Source organism: Mastacembelus armatus, chromosome 15 (genome assembly GCF_900324485.2).
Source record: "Mastacembelus armatus chromosome 15, fMasArm1.2, whole genome shotgun sequence".
In the NCBI taxonomy this organism is placed as follows: Eukaryota; Metazoa; Chordata; class Actinopteri; order Synbranchiformes; family Mastacembelidae; genus Mastacembelus; species Mastacembelus armatus.
Window position 1 is genome coordinate 4,840,336 of NC_046647.1, and position 26,423 is coordinate 4,866,758.

Genomic DNA, 26,423 nt, shown 5'->3' on the forward strand with positions numbered 1-26,423 from the left:
GAGAGGGAGCGAACGTTAAGAAGCCCAAAATGAGTGTTGTGGAAAGGTGTCGAGTCCATGTTTCTGGGGATGTTAGCTAGTACAGAGTGGTTGATCTGGCGTATACCTGATTTTCTAGGCTGGGGTCGGGAGGATGACCAGATGGAGGGGATTGGTAGTATGGAGTCAGATAGTCAGGCATGTGGGACAGAATGGACAGATTGTCCAGTGTTAGTGTGTGGGGTACAGTGAACTGCATGTTGAATGTTGGTGGAAAGTATATGGGAGCCCAGGCGGTTAGGATGCAGACCATCTCCTGCAAAGAAGGCAGGTCGGTTCCAGAAGAGGTTGAAGTTGTCGATGAATTGGAGATTGTAGGACAGGGAGACAGACTTGATCCAAGTGTTGAGACTGAGGATTCTACTGAAGCGGCCAGAGCCTCTTCCAAACGTGGGGATGGGACCAGACATGAAAATAGTCTTACCACAGTTGCTTAGGAGGTGGAGGAGAGAGATAAAATCCTTTTTAGTCAGTTCAGACCGGTGGAGTGACGTGTCACAAGTTCCAATATGAACAATCACTCTAGAGATGGAAGACGGAAGTGTTGGCAGTAATCCAGGAAGCATGGCCAAGATGTCAGAGGCCATAGCTCCAGGGAGACAGTGAGTAGTGGCGTTGAAAAAGCGTACATTCCTTATAATTGAGTCTCCGATGATTAACGTGGTTGGGGGGAAAAGGGGGCGTGGAGAAGACGCCAGTAGTTGGCCGTTTGAGTCGTGTCGTCTTGCTGACTGGCGGGGAGGCGGGGCGGTGACATCGGGTGCTGAGGTGGAAGATGGAGGCGGCAGTTCGGTTGGTCCGTAGCTAGGGAGCCCGTGAGTGTGCCTGAGCACGGCCTCGCGAAGGATCCTACGGCGCACTGATGTAGTAGCTGAGCGGGATGGAGACTGTTTTCCGCCGTGGCAACGGGCTCCGCGAGGAGCACTTGGACTAAGGCGGGGGCGGCGGGTGTCGTCAGAGGGGAGCGAGAGCAGGTGACGGCGCTGAACGACATTGGCGGGTGACGGGTGTTGTTGGGAAACCGGAGCGGAACGATCCGGTACGTGGTTAGCGGATGAGGCCGTATGTAGGTCCGGGGTGGCAGAAGACAGAGGTGCAAATGGATTGGAGAGGTCTAGAGAGGGACGCGGAGACCCGTGGTGAAATCTTTTCCGCCCACGAACCGCAACCTCGGTCCAGGAGGACCGAAGACATGGTGTAGAAGAGGAGGAGGGTCGAGGACAGGTTGACGGGTCCCATGGGGCAGTGTCCTGGAGAGTGAAGGTAAGTGTGGAGATCTTCCTCGACTGCTCGAGGGCAACGTCCCTGAAGCTAGTCAGTATGGAGTCTTTCTGTTGGAGATCGTGAGAGAGGCGGCGTATTTCCTGCTTTAATTTGGTGATTTCATTGTTTGCTAGACGGAGTAGTAGATTGGCATTGTCCGTGTTGGTATTGTCAGGTAGTGTTGGCGTTGTTGTTGTTGCTCTTGGTGTTGGTGGCGTTGTAGGAGCCTGGCTGGTTGTGTCGATCGCCATCTTGTCGGTCGCCATCTTGTCGGTGATGCAATATGTACAAAATGCAGCAGATAGGGTTTTCCATGACAACTTATTTATGAATACTATATTTCATTTCTGCTAATAGATCGCTCTAAATATAACACAGTGAACTTTTAAATGTGACGAATCGGTGTGCATGTTACTAGGAAATTTGAAGATTAATTGTGAACACTTACACTACCAGTCGTTATAAAAATGTATGTAGTTTAAAGTAATATTTCAATGTACTGTGAAATGAGAGCATAACAGAAGTAAATATTTATGGATTAAAGAAAATTATTGAATCTGTTGGTTTGAGTAAATGTAAAAAATTTTTTGACTCTTTAAAAAAACAAACATCCTTGCAACATTCCTTCTACAATCGAAATCGAATATCATTGGGTTAAATAGTATTGGTGCTGAGGTTCCTACAAATGTGCTGCCTTGTAGGTTTCCTTCTTTTCACACTGACGACTGTCCTGCTATTCCAACACAGCCTGGAAGGGTCATTATCCTGACATCACTTGTTAATTGGCTTTTCCTCACAATTCTAATAGTAATATATAGCGCTACTCTTTGTTGTGTTATATTGTCCAGACAATGCTTCAGAGGGTACAGTTACACAGCTATCCCAACAAGGACTGTCCGCTGTTATCCAAACAGCAAGCCCTAGATCACCAGCCAACTGAAGGACCTGCTGAACCAGAAGAAGCAGGCCTTCAGATCTGGAGATAAGGACGAGTTGAAGAGGATACACTGGCAACTCAAGGTGAAGCTTTGGGAGTGTAAGGACATCTACAGGAGGAAGCTGGAGGACAAGCTCCAGCAGAACAACACCCCGGATGTGGGGAAGGACATGAAGGAGATCACTGGTTTTAACACCAAAGCCCGGCAGCTGGAGGCCGGCTCAGACAGAGCCAACAAGCTGAATGTTTTCTCAATAGCTTCAGCTCTGGACCCCCTGCTGACCCTTCCCCCACCACTCCAGTTCTTACACCTCCCCAGACGACCAATCCACAACACTCCAACGACCCCTCCCTGTTGGACACCTCTGGACCCCCCCCCCATAGAGGGTCAGAGGAGCTTATTCTCTAACAGACTCATGCAGCTCTGCTGTCACAGTGAACAGTACAGGACTTCATTCATACCGTTCTGCATCCTTCTTTTACCCTCTTAGTCACCCCTCCCCTTTTTCGGCACACAGCCGAACAACACATACCCAAATTAAACTAGCTGTTGTCTTTACATTTTAAGGGTTATATTGATGACCTTGGTCTCGTTTGAAGGAAAAGCTTTCCAGTTTACAATTGCACTTTGTAAAATATGAAATATGACTCCCCTCCACCCTCTAGCTTCGTCCGCTGCGTGCCCACCGTTGTCATGGCAATTTACTGTAGTGGTGGGGGCCTGTTTAAATCCCGCTTATACTTTGTCGAACCTACAGTGTGATACATTGCTGGAAAGGGTGTTTCATTGGCTACAAGATGCATCAGTCATCATTGCCAAACAATGTGACTGGCTGATTCTACTGTCATTAGAAGTTGGTCTATCCCACGGGTGGGATTTGCTCTGAGGGGTGATTTCTATTGGTTTTATGCTTAGTTACGCCGTGAAACGTAACAAGCAAGTTTGATTGAGGGCTCATGTGATTCACAGAAGCTTGCTATGTCAGTCTTTATTGAATTAACGGCGAAATCAACTGTAAAATGAACCGGATTAAAACGTTTCATGAGGAGGACGATGGTTTTATAGATTTATTCCATGGATGCACTATGTTCCCTGGATTCTAATGAAATAAATGATATGCAACACTTGAAGATTTACTACATGTACAAAGTAACATGACAGAAAAGATAAGAACTAGCGTACTGTACTGTATTTGTACTGTTGTTAAACATTAAGACACTGTAGTCGCTGTGATAATTCAATCCTAAATTGGTTTATACCATTTGAATCGTGAGACTTTGTTTTAATTTGATATATGGTTTGTCAAACTTTATTCAAACTTGTCCGACAATCTTTTGTAATAAATCTGGAAATACAATTTTATCCCAGGCCTGCTTTATTATTCTATTCTATTTTCATTATATTCTATATTCTATTCTATTTTAATTATTTAATGTTTTTCAAGAGTGTCTGTGTACAACTGAGCTACTGTGACCAAGGAATTTCCCTTGTGGATCAATAAAGTTTTCTTAATCTAATATAATCTAGTAGCATAATCCAACATTGCCTTTATAAACACAGTTTGTGGTGAATAACCAACAAAAGTTGGCAATTTCCCACTTTGCTTTGTAGCATTTATGGTTAATATCTGGACATTCAGAACTTAAATGTCAATAAGCCAATATAAAGGAACAGGGCACATGCTAAGTGCCGCAGCATTACCACAGACAGCGGGACAGTAAGGCCTCTGTTATGTCCTGTGTTGTATCTTTCGACTAGCAGCCTACCAAAATATTGGAGGCTATCACCTGAGAACATGTACTTCTCAGCCAGATATTTGTCTGCAAATGCAAAAAGGTCTGATCTATCTTTCTTGCCTGAATGCTCATCTGAGTATTTACCCTTCCTGCACTACTAGGCCCTACAGTATGTCAAGTAACAAAGGGCATCCAATTGTGAAGAGGAAACACCTGAATGAGACTTAAGTGTATATATGCACTAACTGTTGGTGTTACCAAGCCTCACATTAATAATGACTACCATGTTAATGATTAGAAAAATGGTTGTTGCAATTAAAGAAAAGTACTGTAGGTAAACTTAAATGAATGACAATACTTGTCTATTAGTATTTTAATGCTGGATAATGCAACATATTTACAGAAGACCATGGAATGACTGTAAAACCCATTCAGGAATAACAGCTGGACTAACACATAAGTTGACCCTCACCTGTGCTCACTATCATTGTTCACCTAATGACTCTCAGTCCATTCATGTAGTCCACCTAAGAAGCCTATTCAGGCTAGGGGTGGCGTGAAACTAACTTGGAGCATAAATAGACTTATGAAGCCACTTGGATGAGCAGTGAAGCTTTTTAACTCAACTACTTTAAGTCCAGTTGCCATGACATGGCTTCTAGATAACTAGATAACACCACCTGGATGACTGAGTATCTTTACAGACAGTTGAATTAATCTTAGCCTAGTCGTTAGCCTGCTCTAGAACAGGCTTGCTGCACAGAATAAAATCCATAGTCATTTAATTTTGCTTTCATACATTTGAGTCAGAGCTAAATTCAGATGGGATAACTGGAAAATCCTAGCTTAATCCCTTGTCTTGGATTTGGACACTACAACCATGACTGTGGCCAATCTGCTTTTAATTTGTTCCACTATTGTTTTCATTTCTATCTTTGATATTTGCTTTAGTTTCTCATCCTTTGTCACTGTAGTTCATCATCGAGACCGAGACTTTTGCATATTGGCAACATGTTTATTAGCTCTCACATAGAGCTCGCATCACTCAATCACCTGCATCACTTGTATATCAAATGTATCTAACCAGCAGTGGGCACTTCAACATGAATGAACATAGCTTCCTTAAACACATCTTGACCATATCTTAACTAACTGAATCATACATCGTCAGTTATCTACATCCCCTTTCCTCCCCTTGTGCACTTCCCTCTAACCAGAAGTACTATAATTTCACAAATATCTTTGTAACATCTATATAATGTTGCAACAATGGAAATTGCAACAAAAAAAATTATATCCAAAATGTCAGCATTACTCCTTGTAATAACACATTTATTCATTTATTTATTTATTTATTACATTTGATTTTCTACATGTGTAGTTAAACAGAGTACTTAGGATTAGGTTTGGAAATCCGGCAATATCTAGTACGGTATAGTAACTTTTGAGCAGTTGATTCAGCTGGAATATTCTTTTCAGTATGCAGTGCATCGTCAGACACATTGTTACTGTCTGGCACAGATCTGAGTTGTGATAGTAAGTCCTCCAGATCGGCTTGTGTGCAGTGTGGAAGGGGTTCTTTTACAGGACGTAGATGTCGACGATTCCTCCTGTACTCTTATGTCAGTGGCAACAACAGACCAAGGCAGTTCTGGTCTCTCATGCAGGTGCAGTGGCTCTTTTTGTTGATGGGGCTTCAAAGCACTGCATATGCTGCAAGACTGCACAAAGTCGTCGATGTCATTTGTCAACCAGAAAACAGCATTGTGTGGTTCACGCTTGGTTGCTTCAGCGCATGGCCGTGTAAGATCTGTAGATATTCACTCAGTAGGGTGTGAGGAATTACAACTCTTGTTCATGATGATTCTATCCTCAGTAGTGAGCTCATCCCTGAAAGGAAAGCAAGGTTTTAGTGGCAATGGCACACTCTGAACTTTATTTGGCCAGCCATGCTTGATGGTGTTGCACAGGCTTTGCAGAGAGCTGTCTTTTTCAGTGTGGTCTCTGTGCTCTTAAAGACGGTTGACTGAGATCATGTGCACAGCCATCACCTTGAATTCCTCCTCATCTTTGAGATCTGTTGTTACTTTCTTGGAAGTAAGTGATAGTGTGTCTGCCAGATACAGATGCTTTCCTTTTTTGTAAGTGAGTTAGATTAAACTTATGCAGCTTCAGTATCATTCGCTGAAGTCGTGTTGGAGCATTGTGTAGAGGTTTGTTCAGAATCGTGACTAGTGGTTGATGGTCTGTTTCCACCAAGACCTGGTTTCCATAGATATAGTCATAAAACTTGACAGGCAAAGACCACTGCCAATAGCTCCCTTTCAATCTGAGCATACCTCATTTCCGTTTCAGTTAGCGTACGTAAAGCATAGCTAAAAGGCTGATCATTCTGTAGGCATGCTGCGCCCAATCCATATTGAAAAGCATCTCACATGGTCACTGGTTTGCTTCAGCACTGGTAGGAATATGATGCACTTTTTAGCATGTCAAACGCTTCCTGTTGATGCTGTGACCAGCATCAAGCTACATTCCTGTGGAGCAGCTGACGAAGTGGTGCTGCCAGTTCACTGCAATTTGGGATGAATTTGCCGAGGTAGTCACCCATGCCCAAAAAACATTGCAAGGCAGGTTTATCCATAGTAATGGCCTGTATCTTGGTTGGGTCTGGTTTCAATCCATGTTCTGTGAACAGATGGCCCATGTAACTGACTTCTTTAAGACTGAACTTATGCATTATAGTGTGCTGCAGCAACAGTTGTAGGCCCACTATGCGCTGCAGCCAGCACCTTTGTGTGCTGCGCAGTTAATTCACTGATTTGGTATATTTTAATCGCTTTTTTAATCGCCAGCTTTTTTAATCGCCACAGTTAAATCACTTTCTCTGAGCAACGCTCTTCTCACGCTATCATTGTCTATGCCACACACCAGTCTGTCTCTGATTAATTTGTCTGTGAGCACACCAAGGTAACATGTTTTTGCTTTATTTCTTAGCATACTCACGTAAGCCTCAATAGTTTTTGATTTCTGGTATTAAACGAATGTCTGTCCAGCATCATGTTTGTCTCCGGATTGCATACCTCTCTGAATTTTCTCTTTAAACATTCTGGATCCTCTCTCGACTTCGCTGGTGCCATTACATCTTCCCTGTTGGCAGCCTGTATTCCTGGAGCATATGTAACATAACGATTCTGTGACGTATTTACTGTGTGAAATAACATTAATGATACCGGTTACAGATGCCTTTTTAAGATTTATTCAGCTATATACATACATGTTATTTAAATAGGAGGAAATGGAGGGAGAACTGATCAGAGAAACTTGAGGAATTAATGAATAAAACATAACAGTTTGCAGTGGTGGAAAAGAAATCCTAAACAGCAGTTTAGGTCTAGGTAACTATGGAGACCAACTAAGATCGTATGAGACAACCAGCACAGCCATAGGTTACTTGACCTCGGCTTTACTGAGGCTCGGTCCGGTCCGTTCTCGGCTGGTCTGACTGCAGTCTGCCAGCGGATTTCCAGGAGAGACGTAGACGTTCCCTGAAGTCCTGGGCTACAGGCCTGGAGTCCATTCGTCGCCTTTCCTCGCTCTCCATCTGGCCACTGCAGGGTTGTCCCATGGAGTTTGGTTGATGTCAGATGGTCTGCTGGAGTTGTGCTATTTGCTGGGGGACAGCCACACGCAGGGAGGATGTTTCTTCTTAGTGTGGGCAGTAAAAGAAGTCTCTATTTAATCTTCGTAGGTTCCCTCTTTCTTAGGTGTTTTTCTCCTCAGAGAGAGAGAGGGTCTTGTGGAGACTACAGATCTCTGGAAATCTGCAAAACTCTCTGATTCTTTTCAGGGTGTTCAGCACAGGATGTGTCTGTCTGTGTACTGTCTTTTGTGTGGTGTCCGTGTGGTTCAACCCTCGACTGTACTTGAAACGATGTGGTTGGTTACCAGTCTCACTGGCCTCTGTGAATCAAGTTTCTTTAAGTGTTGTAAGTTTTTAGAATGTTCTTCTAAGATGGGAAAAATAATTTCTTTTTCCACCCAGAAAAGTTTAACCACATGACAAACTAACCAGAGTCAATAGTTCAGCAAGATCATAAATGAAAATCAGTAAAACTTCATAGTTATATGGATTAACTACAAGCACGAATAACAATTAAACAATAGCGTAGCTTCAATATCACACTGTAGTCTGACAGCAATGCTCTGGATAGGTCTGGTCACACAGGTTACATATTTAGCAATCAAAGCACAAATATAACAGGATATAATGACCAGTTCATAAGTCATTGTATAGGTTTCAGGTGTTGCCTGAAAGGGAGTAGTTTCAAAGTATTTATGGCTGGATGTAAGCAAAGGGGGGTTTGTTTGTCAAGTGATCTGCTCTTTGCCAGATGGAGTCTTGACAGTGCAGTACTTGTTGGAGAGGGCCTATACCATCCCCTGTTGTTTATCCTAGTAGTTCAGTAAGAGTTTTAGAGCCATAAATTGTTTCAAGGATACAACCCCTGACTCAATCAGGAATGTGAACATATTCTGCTGCTGTAGGTCTGCTACAATTTAATAACAACAAAGTCACCTGTGACCTCCTGATGACCCCCCCTGACTGAGTAAATCTATAAAATCATGTGACACCAGTGGCTCAGTCCCTTGCTCACAAAAACACAAGGATTCTGAGGGACCAAGTGCTCTGGAGGTCATCCGGGATTCACATAACCGCAGTTACAGTCGTAACTCTCATTCTATTTCATCCTTACTGACCACCAAAGGCAGTTTTTCAAGCACTGGATGACTTATACTAACAAGGTCACGAGAAATTCTTTGACCTTTAAAATTATACCCAGGGTGCTGCCGTAGGGTACCGTCTATTGGATGGGGTGTATAATTTGGCGAAAGAAAAATTAAAAAAAAAAAAAGTATCTGGCAATGTCCAGGAGGCCACCTCGCATATAACATCTAGAGGCACTCATTGCAGTCCACGAGGTTGTGAGGCTCCTGGTAGAATGGCACCTCACTCCAGGTGGTGGTAGCTGATCCTGCAAGGCATAAGCCCGGGTTATTACATCCACCACCTAGTGTGTAAGGCGCTGCTTCAAGAGAGCCTGACCTTTGCAAGGACCCGAAAAACACACAAACAGGCTATCAGATTTCCATACAGCTGCCGTTGCTCTAATATATGCCTCTAGCACACAGAACGTCTGTTTGTGAACACAGTGGTTCAGACAGTCCCTGTGTTGAAATGAGCAAGCTGCAGCAGAGGAGTCTGGCAAACTGATGAAGCCACCTCAGGAATAAACAATGCATTGGTTCAGAGTGTAACGCCTGAACCATCAGGGTTCCACCGGCAACACGACTCATGGACTGATAGTCCTACACCCTACCAAATTGATTATATTGTTGACAGTGTTGTAGCCTCACTGTGTGAAACTCTTGATACTGTGGCCCCTCTGAAAAAGAAGTTAATGAATCAGAGGAGATTAGCTCCATGGTACAGTTCACGTATCCATACGTTAAAGCAGGCATCTCGAAGACTAGAAAGGAAGTGGCGTTCCACAAATTTAGAAGAATTTTTCTAGCCTGGAAAAACAGTCTACTAACATATAAAAAAGCTCTCCATAAAGCCAGAACTGCATACCATTCATCATTAATAGAGGAAAATAAGAACAATCCCAGGTTTCTTTTCAGCACTGTAGCCAGGCTGACAAAAAGTCACAGCTCTGTTGGGCCCAGTGTTCCCTTAGCTCTCAGCAGTGATGACTTTATGAGTTTCTTTACAAATAAAATCACAACTATTAGAGATAAAATTCAGCAGATGCTTCCTATACCTGCCATAAATGAATCTTCTACTACAGTAGCTCTTGAATCATCTGTAAGACCTCAGTTATGTTTAGACTGCTTCTCTCCCATAGATCTCTCTGAATTCACATCAGCAGTTGCGTCATCTAAATTGTCAACCTGTCTCTTAGACCCCATCCCGGCTAAACTACTTAAAGACACCCTGCCATTAGTTGGCTCATCTCTATTAGACTTGGTAAAATTATCTCTAGTATCAGGCTATGCACCACAGGCCTTTAAGACTGCAGTAATCAAACCCCTACTTAAAAAGCCTAGTCTTGATCCAGGAGTCTGGGCTAACTATAGACCAATATCAAACCTACCATTTATTTCTAAAATCCTTGAAAAGCTGTTGCTAAGCAGCTATCAGACCACTTACACAGAAATGAACTATTTGAAGATTTTCAATCAGGATTTAGAGCACATCATAGTACAGACAGCACTGTTAAAAGTCACCAGTGAACTTCTCTTAGCCTCAGATAATGGACTCATTTGCTCTGAGGGGTGATTTCTATTGTTTTCATGCTTAGTTACGCTGTAAAACGTAACAAGCACGTTTGATTGAGGGTTCATGTGATTCACAGAAGCTTGCTATGTCAATCTTTATTGAATAAATGGCGAAATCAACCGTAAAACGAACCGGATTTCATGAGGAGGACGATGGTTTTATGGATTTACTCTGGGATAATACGTCTTTTGGACTAAAACATGGATGCACTATGTTCCCTGGATTCTAACGGAAAAAATCTTTTTTGTCAGACTTTATTCAAATTTGTCCGACAATCTCTGGTGATATATCTGGAAATACAATTTTTCGGTCGAGCACGGGACCAGGGTAACCAACACATAAAATAAATCTCTAGAACTGCCTTCTTTCACTTACGCAATATTGCCAAAATTAGGAGCATCCTGTCTCAAAATGATGCAGAAAAACTAGTTCAAGCATTTGTTAATTTAATCAATGAGATGCCATCTCATTGGCTGATTCTGCTGATTCAGAAACAATTGGGTAATTGCTATAACTGTTGGGTAACAGTTATAAAATGAAATTATGGTGAACAGTAAATGTAACTGTCAAAACAATGTAATCAGTGCCGAACTCAGCAAGAAAACTCCACAATGTGCATAAACTCACTTAGGCAAGCCGAACATGGCTACACAAAACAACAAAAAACCATGGACTTGGGGGTGAAATGACCCATAACCAACCAGGAATGACACTTTTAACTTAATATAATTGGCAGGGCAGACATGCTATGGCCAATGAATTAAAACAAACAAAAGAATGACTTACCAGCTGTTGAGAACAATAACAGTCCAGTGTCAGGATATCATAATGTTAGTTAGCATGCACAGCCCCTGGAGGGCGAGATGCACCCACAGCTCCGACTGTAATACAGTCACGAGGCTATTAGCAACAAGCAGTGAAAGTAGTGGTGCTAAACACAACCACAACATGCACTCAGCAAACCTGTGCGTGAGAAGAACAAAAGGGACTGAGCCTCCGGTGTCACATGATTTTATAGATTTACTAGGTCACCGTGGGGGTTACTGGGAGGTCATAGGTTACTTTGTTGTTATTAAAATACTGCACATGTGCAAGGATGATCATCCAGGATCCAAGTCAGGATAAACAGTGATACCTGGTGGCACTGTACTATTCAATAATAACGCATTGAAACCTGGATTCAACTCCTATTTTATAAACGTGTGTGAGTAGATCACTGTCACTCTGTATTACAGAGTTATTAAATACTTGACCTAAGCATGCTCAGAAATGATCATCCAGTGCTTGAAGCACTGTCTCTGACGGTCGGTAGGGATGAAAAAGAAATATCCTTATGTTTATGCAAGCAAAGGCTTAAGGCTTCTCTATTCCATGGGTTATGGAAGTACTCAGAAAGTTGTGTTTTATATGGGTCTGGCAGAAAGGGGGGTCAACAGCAGATTTGGATCACCACGGCAATGGAGAAAAGCTTTGACAAGAAATGCAGATCTCGTCTGGCTGGCACACACATCTAAGATGTTATGTCTGTGTAAATGGATGGTTGATTAACTGTGTTTTCAGAATGTTATTTTACATCTCTGTTATTCATTTGTTCTTTGTTGTTATTTATGGGACATTATGCTATAGCTCTACCAGCCCATTTGAGATTGATTGGGCTATACTGCTTATGGCCCATGAAATAAAATGAGTAAAATGAGACACCCCTGAACAAATGAAAATAGAAAATACACCCCTGAACAAATGAAAATGAAAATACATTTTTATTTTATGTCACAGTTTTCTTATGTCACAGGCAAATTATTTTGTATTATTTTAGGACTGTCAATCAATTAAAATATTTAATCGTGAATAATTCCATGATTGTCATAAGTTAACTAGTGATTAATCGCAACTTAGTCACACATTTTTATTTGTTCTAAATGTACCTTAAATTAATCCATTTTAAGTTTCTAATACTCTAATCAACATGGGCATGGAGAAACATGGATGCTTTATGCAAATGTATGTTTATTATTAGTGAACACACCCTAAACATACAGCATAAAGAACATAGACATGTTTCAAAGATGGTAGATATGTTTTTCAAAGAACTTGTTCATGTCTATTAAACACATGGAAAAAAAGAACATAGAAAAAATACAAGTTCCCATTATTTCTCTGCACTGAGCGAGTTGCTCAAACAGACAAGCCAACTTAATTCACATTGACAATAAATGCAGACAGCTTTTGTCTTGTCGATAGAAGCATCAGACATCGTTTTGCACATGAATTTACCGTTCAGAAGACCTCTTTCTTTCTCCATTTCTGTTTGCTGCCGTACTCTTTACTGTCTATGGCTACGTTCTGGATTTCTCCTACTACGGGCTAGGCCACGGGTCAAATAGGAAATGCGCGCTGTGTTAATAAAATTAGTGCCGTTAAAATGAATTTGCGTTAACACGTTGACAGCCCTAATTATTAAATTAAATTAAATGTATTTCACACAAAAATGCACTGCAGTTTACTTCTTTTGTTATTTTTATCAGTCAGCAGAATGTGGGAAACAATGTATTTGAAGGATAACCACCCAGAATCCACCCAGAATCACAGAATGTTTTGGTTTTGAAATTCTCCCTATTTTCCAAGTCTCAAGGTTGGCAAGTATGCCCAGCAGGTATACCTTTATTTCTAGATATTATTTGCTGCAATTAAGGGCAGATGGTAGAGCTTAAATTATTTTTGCCCTTAAAAACGTATTACTTAAAATAAACACAGATCCAACATCAAAATAATTAATCGCTTATTCTGATTGTACATTGGTTTAACACTGCTGATTATATTAAATAAAAATAAATAAATTCTGACAAAAAAGTTTAAAATTAGCTCAGGTACTGAAAAGTAAAACTGGTTGAAATTTGCTTGTTGTTACGCACCATCTGGGTCAACTGTCAAACTGGTGCATTTGCTTGTTGGTGGACTCTTTTCTAAACACACTTCCTGCTGGAACAGTTGTCATATTTTACCTTTGTGAGATGTTGGAGTGTTGATAGCATAGAACAAATGTCCAGTGTTGTGGTGATTTGGAGCAGTAAACTGTTAATTTTTAATAGAGTCACTTAATTCCATAGTAATCTTTGCATTACTTTGACAGAAAAAATCACTTTGACAGTGAAAGTGCTGAACACGAGGAACTGTAGGCAGAGAGAGCAGCCTGACAGCTAGCTGACACACATACTGTACACATACACATACACACACACACACACACACACACACACACACACACAGGATGGACAGTATGCAGGTGTCCCCTGCATACTGATACAAAAGTATACATACAATCAAATATATGCACAAGAAAATTAGTGGACATGCAAGCATGCTCTTATTCATACACACACCACAAACAGCAGCAGCAGCAGGGGGTCACATGACCACATTAAGATCCCATGAGATGACTGAGTGAAGGAGTGAGCCAGAGAGAGAGAATAGCTTCTCCACAGATGGAAACTAGGACACCAAGACTCTGTGTGTGTTTATTTTGCGTCCTGCTGCATCCGTGTGTGTCCATGTGCATGTGTGTCTATTTGTGTTTGTCAAGGAACAGGAGCTTGGATCTGCATGTGTGCATCACTGCTCAAAGTACATAGTGCGTTTGGGTGCATGGTGTGCGATACAGTGTAACACTTAGTATTCCAGTGGTGAAATATTGATGTTTGTTTCCTGGAGAGAACAGGCTATTTCTCTAGCTACACCCTGTACAGTGCATTAAATGAGTGAAGTAAATACTGACAATTAATTTGGGTGAATTGACCCTTTAAAAGGAGAAATAAGAGAGAACTAAAAAGATAACCTTTGTGAAATATCTCCAAGTCCCACATACAACAATGCAATACTCCTACAGTTCATGCACCTCACCCAGAATGCTGACAATAGCAGACAATATCTTATTAGCTGAATTTATAATGTAACCTGCAATTCTTGTTCGTGCAACATGATCAGCTTATCCATGCAAGATGCATTCTGTACATGGAAAGTTTCTCTGTGTAAAATGATGCCACTAATGCCACTGCAAATGCTGTCAGATTTTACATTTAAGAAGCCAAACTTAAAACTACCTTAAATAATACAAACTTGACATGGCATTACGGTTCCAGTCTTTTTGCCAATCTAGGCTAATTGCCTAGATTTTAAGTACCTGTTAGGGACTTAAAATCAGTACCTGTCCCTAACATTTTCCATCTCTCCAGCTTTGGGAAAGTGCTTGGGTTAGCCCTGGGCTAGTGAGAAGAGGGGCGGTACCAGGAAGTAGCCTCAGCCAATGACAGCTTGACGTATGGCAACAGCAGCATGTGAGGCAGGCACTGTAACCAAGGGCGTCTATAAATCCTGGTTTAAGGATGAAAGACTGCCACAAAGGAGATTAGTGTCCACAGCAGCTAATGAGGTACTATATCAGCACAGCCTGGCAGCAAAATACACACTCAAACACACACAAAAGTGAGCACACACCCATGTACTGTACACACATCCACATGCACAGAAACCTCCTACAAACATAAATGCATTTGCAGGCACCCAGGTGCATTTGTACAGTAACACCAGAAACTCTTGTGTTAAAAGAAAGCTCACTGCATGCTGGGCCGCACACACTTTCTATTATGCATACATACAGGGGACATGTATACACAGAGGACATACCTACAATTAAACAGTTGATCAGCACTTTCTCTGATCATAGAACACAAAGTGGTTGTAGTACAGTTGAAGGAAGTGATGATGCTGCACTTCCCTTTTTAACCACTAAATGTCTCTAGTTATCAAACATAGCAACTGGTAATGCAAAGGTCTGCCTGAGTGACTAACAGTGTGTGTGTGTGATGGCTGCAGGTGTATATGGAACAGAGAGAGTGTGTTAGAATGAGAAACAAAAATATAAAGAGTCACATACATGTGAACATTAATATCTGGTCTAAATGTGCATGTCATATACAGTATTTTTTTATATATTTATTTTGCCAGGTTTAATAGGGTCACCACATAATTCTGCCAGAACAACTGACACATCCATCACTTCCAACATATTTGTGTACAAACTGATAGAAACCTAACATGATGGGGCATTTGTCTCAATTTACGCATTAAAAATACATAGTGTACAAGCTGTTGACGTTGAAGTCATCTGTGTGGGCGTTCACTAGCCAGTAAGGGTCTAAACATGCTATATAGGTGCATTATGGGAAATATAGCAAGCATTTTTGGAGCTTGATTTACACTAACATAATGTCTTCACAGCCCAGGTAATGAATCCAGTATGTTCCCAGGGCACCAGCAGCTTCAGTTCTATCACTCTTTGCACGACACATTCAGGCACAGGAAACCAGATCTGTGTGGCTGGTTTATTATTATTCCACAAAGCATGTGATATTTAATGTCACAAATTCACAACAATCCTCACAACATTATCCAAACAACTTCAGACACCCACATTTTAGCAGGGCTCAGATCCCAACACAAGTAAATGTAGCACAAGTACACACTTTTATGGATTCTAAGTGTATCCATCAGATCACTGTTAAAACAACTTTAGTATTAACTTAGAATTTTCATTTGTGGAAAGTGTAGTGTCTTAGTGAAGACAGGCTTATTGTACACTGTTCTTCCTGGAATTCGGAAAAAGAGCTTGTGTGTACATTTTGTCCTTTTGTTGACAATTAAATTGCCATTTAAATATTATGTTTAAACCATTATTAACAGCAATTTGAGGGGTTGTGGTATCTCTAACATTTGTTGTGCAATGTTGTGTATTGTACTGTACATGGCATCTTCTTGTGTGTTAACGCCTAACTGGAATTTTAGCCTTTAGCAACTAATTATAAAACCGAGGTAGACCCACAGTTTACTGGTGAACGACACAGCCTACACCTTTGTGATCGGACCGTGATCTATCTTTATATTCATGTTGAGCAAAAAAGGTGGCTTCTGTACACAGAATGTATGTTCATGCCTACATGAGCATGTGAATTTTTCTTCCTCCTTTGTGAGTGTGACATGCAGGAGTATGTGTGAAACAAGCAGAAGAGAGATGGCCCCCTTAAGACGAGTCAATGAGAGACGGACGTGGAGATGGATGCAGAGACGGACGCAGCTAGCAAGACTGGCAATCAATAGTAATCATGAGGCGCTGTGGCGTTAACAGCAGATGACACATTGTTCAGGCTTTTCAACTGCGCTGCATCCCAACACAGGGCAGCACAAAACCACAATTCCTTGTAGACTTAGATCAATAAATATACATTTGCACAAGTATAAGACACATAGTAAGATTATTTTTAGATATTTTACCTTTAATAGCTCATTCCTAACAAGCTGCAACAGTAACTTTCCAGGGGCCAGCAGAAGGACCTTCATGCCAGCTCTTGTGATGGTTATTGTCTCACAAGAATTCTGTGTTAGAAGCAGTTTGACCCAACAAAAAGCAAATGAATATGGTGCTGTGGCTCTGTGGTGCCTGACACAAATCTATGCAAGTGTGACACAGACTTGTCTTTGAGCTCATAAACACCTCCCCCCTGGGCAAAGTATGTGATATAAACCCAGTACATTAACGCACTGGCAAGATAAACACACAGGATGGATGAACATGCTGAGTCTCCTACAACAGATTCCTGAAGATAATACAGGAGGAGGCTGTGAGAAAGAAGAATATGGAGCTCCAAAAAGTTCATTACTAGATTAATAAATCAATCGAGGCCAGCAGGCCAGGACCAGTTATATATAACAGGCTGCTGGATAGTGCTGGATATTCAACATTATCTCCAAGTGTTGTCTGGAAAAACAAAGCAAAACTACCTTAGACCTTTTTCTACAGACCTTTATCGAGATATTAGCCATATCTTGGATAATTATACCAGGAAGCATTATAATGGGAGCGCTTCAACTGGAATTTCAAGAAGCAGATGGCCGACATTGTAGACAGCTGCTCCTGGGCAGATTCAAAATGGACACAATGTCCAACTGGTCCTGCCCTCCTGGCCTTGATTGACAGAAAAAGTAATTCTGCTGAAAAACGGTACTATCAAATAAAAAGGACAGTGGGGGAAACAGCACCGTGAAATTAAAGCCAAAATTGGAAAAATTACATTTTGAACTCAAAACTGCTGGAATTTAAAAAGGTATGATTAAAACGCATGATTAAATAATATTTCATAATAATGAGAAAGGTAGTGAACACAATTCAGAATAAAGAGCTGAATTGTAGAGATGTGTTACATTGTTTTGTAACTTCATGATCATATTATAAAAATGTCTATATGCATTCAAATTCAACTAGTTATTTAATAGGAGTGTATTTATTTATGAAAATTTTGGATCTCCACAGGAGAGAGTAAACCTTTCATGCTGCCGGAAAACGTCACCTACTTCAAATGTTATCACTGCAAAAAGAAACAATATGCTAAAGGACAAGTTACTTTTGCTTGTGTTTAGCACTGAAATCTTTATAATTAACCAGATGACCAAAAGATTCAGATCTTTTCCCTCATGCTCTCCTTGGAAAGCTGAAAGTTGCACTTTCACCTCATATCAGTGACATTATTTTAGCAGCAGGTTTCCAGTAGTTGATAGTCTTGCTACTATCAGAGTACTCTTTGTTCTCTATTGTGCCAAAGGAAGCATTCTCACAGCAGACACTGTCATGATCCTGGTCATGTACTTCCTGTAATGAGACTTTTATTTTGGTTATGTTTCCTGTTTCGCCTGGTCTTGTCCCAGGTAGCTTTATGTTTAGTTATGATCATTAGTTTCACCTGCCTCTGATCTGTCTTGTGTGTGTCCGCCCTGTGTGTCTGACTCTCTGTGTGTTTGTGTGCGGTCTCAGGCAACAAGGGGATGAGCCTCACCTGATACAGATGACCAATCAGCGACAGGATACACATACCTGTTGGTTGCTGGATTGTATTCTCATTCATGCACTGTCCTGGTCATGGTCACAGTCACAGTCACAGTGATTAGTACCACATCAGGTTGTTGAATTGCTTTATCGGTTTTGGACTACCTGCCTTATACACTTCCTGTGACTCACAAATATTGTCACCCTAAATAAAGGTAATATCTACTCTTAAGTCTGTCTGCTGTCTGCATTTGGGTTCACCTGTCTCAGCCCTGCCTGACAGACATTACTTGTGATAGAACAGAAACACAAGTGGGCCTAATATTAGTACTAATGGCTTTGTTCTAGGAATTACTGCAATGCCATGCAGTAATTCATTATATTAATAATCAGCCCCTCTGTCTCAGTTTTGTATTACTGTATGTTGAATAATAGTTTATAGACAGAAATGATTAACTGAACAAAAAAACAAATAACAAATAAAACAATAATGATTTGATGCACTAAGTGTATCATTATCACCACCAGATTATATATTATCACAGTCCACTCTTATCCTCTCACTGCCGTCCTTTACAAAAAAAGGCTCCATATTAAAACTAAGTGTATTTATGAAACCAAATTGTAGTACGTCTTTGATTAAACACTTCAGTGGGCTGAAAACATCAGTGCATGAAGCAGTCATGCTAGTAATTCAGAATCAGAATTGGTCTAAAAACAGCAATCAACCAGGGCCGAGCAGTCTGAATTATGGCCACATAAAAGCACAGACCCCCCCACAGAAATACAGCCCTGGACATTATAATTACAGAGAGGTGTTAGTGAGAGTGTGTGGCTGTGTCACGAGAGGAGGAATCAAGACTTCAAAACAAAAGACAATGAGCCCTGAATATCATTTGCACAACACTCCAGCCTGAATGCACCTTACATTGTGGTTATGGTTATGCCTATTCAAACTTTTTTTTACTTATTTATCTCTCTAAGCATGTCCTGTACTTTCAAAAATGCTTCCTTCAAGAAGCATGACAGTATTATAGTTCACTGAATGCACAAGAGGAAAAGAGGTCAACCGATATGTGTTTTTCTATGGTCGATGCCGATTTTCAAAAACCAGCACTAGCAATGTGTTATTTTATACACCAGTGAGATAGTAAAGGTGGAAGCTACATTTTTTTGTACGCTAACAAATAATTCGCTGTTTAACTTTGTTTAAAATCACAAAAACGTAAAATCATATAACCCGGAGTTGCAGCACATACTGATTTATCTTTTAATGTGGAGAGCTGTCTCTCAGTGATAGTGTAAAACTAAGACTACATCCTTCTGTTCAGTCAGGCTCCATATTAGAAAGCAGTATCATTATTAAATTGTTTTCATAATACATCCATGGGCAAACAAAGAAACAAAATGTGTACATGTACGCTACATGTGTCAGATTGTCAAGTAATTTCCTGAAGTCTCTGAGCAACAAGCAGTGCAGCATTCACCACATTACCACAAAGATAAAGGAAAAATACTAAGTATCATTTGAGAATATGTGCTGCAGATGTTGAACTCAGAGAAATGAGCTTGAGGGTATGGATCACCATCATGTAACTGAGAACGCTAAGAAGTGCAATAAAAGAGAAGTTACATGCTACATATTCCTAGGAAGTGACATTGAAGACTCCCTGAAACCTGATTTAAAAAGCACTTGATCAAAAGCAGTAAAACCGACCTGACAATACAACACACTGATAAATTACTTACCATTTAAGCCCAGAATTACCCTTGCCAGAACTTTCACTTTAACTTTGAGTGTTTAGTTTGAGTGGAGTGGAAAAAGCAAGCAGAACAACTTTGCACTTTTGGGCCAGGCAAGATTAATCAATCCCCAAGTAATTAAATGAATCCATGTCAAACAGTAATTCAAACTCAGTCTGCTGTCCAGCTTTACAGCCAGTGCTACATAAGGCTGCCGTTCTGCCAAAACCTTCCTCTTTAAAGCCAGTGATTGCTGTATGGAGCTTCAGCATTAAGTGAGACTGCTGCATACAGCACACCAAAGCACTCTTGGACAGCCATGGTGTAGTACCCTAGCCAACTATCATCAAAGTGCATGTTTGGCAGCTGCCCTGAGGGAAACTTGCCAATGCCAAATAAGGTTCTAAACCTGACACAACTACACAAGCAGAGGAAAGTGTTAAAGGAATGTTCTCCAGCAGTGTCCTATTAGTAGATTCTGCTTAACTCCTGTTCAACCAGGCTACATGATGATGAGAATATCTTCTTTACAAGAGCGGAACTGGCCAATACACTAACCATCAGAAATACACTCAGGCTTATCAACCACCCAGCTTCCACCTGCCTGTCAACACAAGATACAATTACTGTGCAAACTGACAGTCATGGTTGTGCTGGTAGACCAGAGTCTGAGTCTATGCCCACAGTAGCAGCATTTAGGCAGTGGTTAAAAAGTGGAAACATGTAGGCATTGTGTGCAAACTGATCACTTATTTCATAAAAGCTTAAAACAGAACTGAATGAATAAAAACAAATTATCTATTTACCAGCTATTGTAGCTAGAGCTAATGCTACACAACTACTTTAACCAAATTGTAACTTTTGCTCTCTGATGAAAAAAGATGAAAATCAACTTTTCCGATCCTCCAACATGTACATTAAAAACTGGTGCCAAGCTTTGGTCACCCTGAATAAAGGACTTTATTTATCCAAATTTTGTTATTGGGCAGCAATAACAGCACTCCAGCTCCATTTGCTGGAGTGCTAGAGAGACGACAGTTTGCACACATGAAGTATCCAGGTTATGTGTTCCACATGGAAATGCCATATCTTTGTTTCAGAAAAGACATGCTAGCTGGAAATAGAAACCAGGATAGTGGCATTAAAGTACCTCATCCATGTTTCTGATCACCATAATTGTGTTCAGACTGATAATCAGATAATAATACTATATCAAACTCACTATGCTCTTTTTCTGTTTCTCTGTTACTTTCCTACAGACACTAATGGTACTCTGTCGATAATAAAGTACATAAAGGACATATCAGTCTCAATTCCGTTTATTTCAGATTCTCAATAAAATACTAGATTTCCAGTACAGGTACAGTCACACATACATACAAAGCCAATCTGGATTGTCTACATGGATTGTCTTTTGGGGTTGCAGGCAGAGGTATATAGTCCAGAAAAGAAAAACAAACAGCACTCACCACTTTGTCCTCCTGCAGGCAAGTCAACCATCCATGTGTAATGCAAAGAAAGACAAAGAAAATGTGAGCAAAGCTGGTATCTGAAAGATCTGAAAGCATGGGCAGATCCTATGACCTTGCCACTAACTCACACTTTAATACATGGATATTTCAGAATCCAGTGACCATACAGTTACCAAAGAGGAAAGTGTATATATACTGTGTATATATATATATATATATATATATATATATATATATATATATATATATATATATATATATATATCTCAGTTGCAAAATGTCTGTATACGTAAACAACAAAATGTACATGAGTATGTAAGTTTGACTTGACTCCTCCATGACTAAGATTAGGTTGAGCTTGCAGATGCTAGTGTCTCACTGCCAGAAGACACAATAGGCTCATGCTAAACCATGTTTACTGGAACTTGTTATTCAGAGAAGAGCTAACTGATCTTGTGCTCACTGCAGTTTGGTATAAGGAGTATTTAAGCAGATTCTATACTGTTTTCATGTGTGGAGACTGTTACCTGGACTCTTACTAATAAATAAATGCATTTAAAATCAGCAAAGACTGTGGTTCTTTTATACATTATATAGCAACGTGGAGCAGAGAGAAACAGGGTCTGTCGAAATTTTTGTCCAAATTTCAAAAATACCTACCAGCACCTCTTAAGCTCACCAAATAACACATACACAGTAGAAATATTAAACAATTATCTGTAATGTCTTCTTTTCTTTTCGGCTGCTCCCTTCAGGGGTCACCACAGAGAATCATCTGCCTCCATTTAACCCTATCCTCTGTATCCTCCTCACCCACACCAACTATCCTCATGTCCTCCTTCACTACATCCAAGAACCTCCTCTTTGGTCTTCCTCTAGGCCTCCTTCCTGGCAGCTCTAACCTCAGCATCCTTTTACCAATGTATTCACTGTCCCTCCTCTGAACATGTCCAAACCATCTCAATCTGGCTTCCCTGGCTTTTTCTCCAAAACATCTAACATGAGCTGTCCCTCTGATGTCCTCATTCCTGATCCTATCCATCCTCGTCACTCCCAGAGAGAACCTCAACATCTTCAGCTCTGCTACCTCCAGCTCTGCCTCCTGTCTTTGTCTCAGTGCCACTGTCTCTAAACCAGACAACATGGCTGGTCTCACCACTGTCTTGTCCACCTTTCCTTTCATTCTTGCTGACACTCTTTTGTCACACATCACACCTGACACTTTCCTCTACACGTTCCAACCTGCTTGCACACGTCTCTTCACTTCTTTTCCACACTCTCCGTTGCTCTGGACTGTTGACCCTAGGTACTTAAAACAATTATTTGCAATGTAAAAGCACAAATCATTATTTTTACATTTCTCTGTGTGTACAGTTGAAAATATTAAAATGCAGCTGAGCTTTAGAGGTGTTTGGAGTACTATTTTTTGTTTTTTTATTTTTATTTTTTTAACTTCTGAGCAGAGACAGACTAACCAGTCACCCAAGAAAGCTAGGCTTATCACATCTTCTCTCCAGCTCTGTAATATAAGCACTGCATAATGTGCAGGATGCGAGGAGTATCAATCTTCTCATCTAACTTTCAGAAATAATCACTGCTCTCATTTTTCAACTGATTTTTTTTCTTTTAAAAATGTATTTTAATCTTTTCATTAGTTATCTCAGTCTCACCGATTACTGTTTGACACAAAACAGGATTTTTGGTAAAGTGACAATGAAAAACATACTGCTACCATTATGCAATAACCAAAATATCTGATAAATATATGGAACTCATACATCTAACAATAGTAACTTACATGTGAACGTTTTTTAGTATCTTATATGTGTGTGTGTGCCTTTGAAAATCACTCTCCCCCTGAATGCAGCTGCCACCCACCCTAGTACCCAATCCAGGACCCTACAGCTGAACTCTCCACACGTCAGCCAGTACTTAATTAAGATGTACTTTTGAGTGTGTGTGTGTGTGTGTGTGTGTGTGTGTGTGTGTGTGTGTGTGTGTGTGAGCATTTAGGAGGTCATTAAATGCCAAACTGGCAATGTAGAAGAGGGCAAGGGGTGTGAGAGGGAACGTCACTTATTTCAGACTCCAATGTGCACACACACACATAAACCTACACCCTGCTGCGTGTGTATAGGGCACCTCCGGACCCCTGGGAGACTGAGATGGAGTGGGGGACCGCCCCCTCTGTCCATAGCTCGGTCTAATGCCCAATTAACCTTTACCAGCTTCTGCTCTCTTTCTCTCACACACACTCACACTCACACACATATGCAGGCATAGATCACATTCACATAAATGGGTGGGCACATAAACACAGGGTAACACACACAAATCTCCAACGCAGTGCATAAAAACACACTCCCAGAGCATACTATAGAGGCACTTACTGTAAACACACATGCACAAACACACACATGCCTCCACCTGAGCTCCTGCACCTGAGGTCTGATCAGACATATAGTAACTATGCTTTTGTGAGCAGCTCCTATAAATCTGCACTGTACATTTTTATCACAGATACAAGTTTGCTGGAAATAGGACACAATACATAAGAACAATTCATGCAACTTTGCATCTGTAATTTGTATAATTTTTTGTGCAAATAGAAGAATGTTATGATATCAATTAGATATCAGAAACTCAAGTCTGATGAATGAACCTGAGATCAATCAGACACCTGGTGGTGCTGAGTGGTAAGAATCTAAAACATCTAAAGTGCCTAAAACTTCTATACAATACTATATGTTAATGAGGTGGACAGTATCAACCTAATGTAAAACAGGATTGAGTGTGATTGATTCAGCTTCATTATGTTTGTTTATTTATTTATTTATTTATTTATCTTCCAACTAATTGCAAATTTGTTTTCATTTGGGTGAATAATTTGTTACTATATTCAATCAGCTTTCATTCATGTATTCAATTAGGTATTAATTACAGCATTTATTAATTGATAAATAAGTAATTTCACACTTACTATATAAATATAAATATACACGCAGCTGTTCAAAAGGCTCATGGTGGACTGCTTTGTGTATATAGTGTATATACAGTAGTTTAAGTTCAAAAGTTTGATACTTCTGATTTTTCTGTAATGTAGTATTTTTCTAAATCATCCTATAGTGCTTAAGTGTGAAAAATGAACTTACTACCACTCTAGTCTGTACTCAGCTGCTTGTTTGTCATCCTCACAATAAATCCTGTTTCATGAAAGTTTTGAATTTTATTTCTTGATGAAAATTTTTACAGGTTTTAATTCAAAATGATTTGATATTTGGGGTCTGTAGTTAATTTTTTCCAAAATTTTGACGATCAGAAACTTAATGTGTATTAGCTCACTATTAAATTATTGTATGGTTTTGACAATGTGATCAGAGAAAACCAACAACAGAGTTACCGTGTTGGAACGCAGGGAGACTCGCCCCCCACAGCGGGCACAGAACTTAGTCTGGCAGTACGAGCACAGGTTCCCACAGCCATCTGCGAACTTGGTCTTGTGGCAAATGCCACAGGTTGGCGCATCATCCCGGTGAACGGCGGACCCTGCCGCCGCCGTGGCCTGCCGGATTACCGTCTCCCTGTAGCTTGACAACTGCTGCTGGATGCCTCTGGAAAAATAATTTTACAAAAAACAGGATGACATCATCAAGACTTTTGCATATGTTATACATCAATATGTGAAGACAAAAATATACTGTAGAAATAAACTCCCAAAAAAGTGCTTTTCTGGTAATCAAACAGCATCAGATCCACTCCATCCACTTTCACTGATTCACGGAAATTTTATAATTTTCTGAAACCAATGTTCAAATCTAAACTAATATCGAGTCTTGTCCCGCTCAGTGACAGGCAGGCCCTTCCCACCACTTTAAACTAGCATGGCAATCTGTCTAATGGCTGTCAAAGACATTTCACTCAAAACCACAAAAATCACCAAAGTTAATGATATTCATCCTCTATCGACCGTGAATGTTTTCAAGAAATGTCCAGTAACTGACTTTTCAGTCTGAATCTGTCATGAAGCGAATTTTATGTTTCTTGTTTGCACTTTTATTTTGGTTTCTGATTTCCTGTGTCGCAGATAGGTAGCTTTATGTTCGTTACTTAGATTAGTTTCACCTGTGTTCTGTTAGTCTTGTGTTCCAAGTGTATCTATACATCCTGAGTTCCTTTGTTCTTTATTGGAGCATTAACATAATGTTTGCTCTGTGCCAGAGTTGGAAAGGAACGTTTTTTTGTTTTACGCCGAGTGGCGGTGTGTTGTTTTTGGCCAGCATGTTGCTGGGGAAGTTTAACACCAAGTGGCTGAGTGTTTTCACGGCAGTTTGTATATTTTGAGAGTGTTCTCATTTGTGCCTGAGCCTGGTGTGTTCCAGGAGAAAATAAAAGAACTTTGTCTGTCCTGCAATTGGATCCTACACCTCTCCTTCACCATCATCACCACATCACAACAAGATCAAAATCATGAACTGACTTTCTATAGCGGCTGTTGCTAAAAAAATTAATAAAATGAACATTTCCAAGAAGAATGAGAAGCTAAACAATGGCCCCATACCACAGTTTTAATCCACATTTCATACTAATTCCAGGAACTGTGATCGACACACAAGGCTGATAAGATACAATAAAAACTAGACAGGGATTGTAAGATATTTTTTATTTTTGGATACTAAATCAAAAGGGTTGGAAAAGTGAACAGTGAAGGAGATAATGATTATATTATCTCCCATTAACATCGCTGTCCTCTGTACTGTTTGTGTGCAATCAGTGCAATCAACGTTTTTGTGTCTGCTGTTGTTTCTAACACAAGAAATTCTTTAATCGATATGAGAAATAAAGGAGAAAAGTATTGGTTTTATCTTAGGAATTACAGTATGTTGATTAATTGCATTTCACATTGTAGAGAAGCAGAGAGCAAATTAAGGGGACATGGATCACAGAGTGGAAGAACCGATGGGCTGAGGAGCAGAGGAGATACATTTTTATTTTATATGGTCAGGGTACTTATCGTAACTTTCA

General features: G+C 40.4%; 1 protein-coding gene across 1 annotated transcript in view; it reads right to left on the bottom strand.

Moving 5' to 3' along the window:
- Positions 1-26,423, bottom strand: part of rims1a (regulating synaptic membrane exocytosis 1a) — a 93,317-nt gene that overhangs the window by 49,816 nt on the left and 17,078 nt on the right. The window contains exon 3 of the mRNA XM_026310024.1: positions 24,802-25,012. Within this exon, the coding sequence (XP_026165809.1) occupies positions 24,802-25,012 (211 nt within the window). The remainder of the gene's footprint in view (positions 1-24,801; positions 25,013-26,423) is intronic.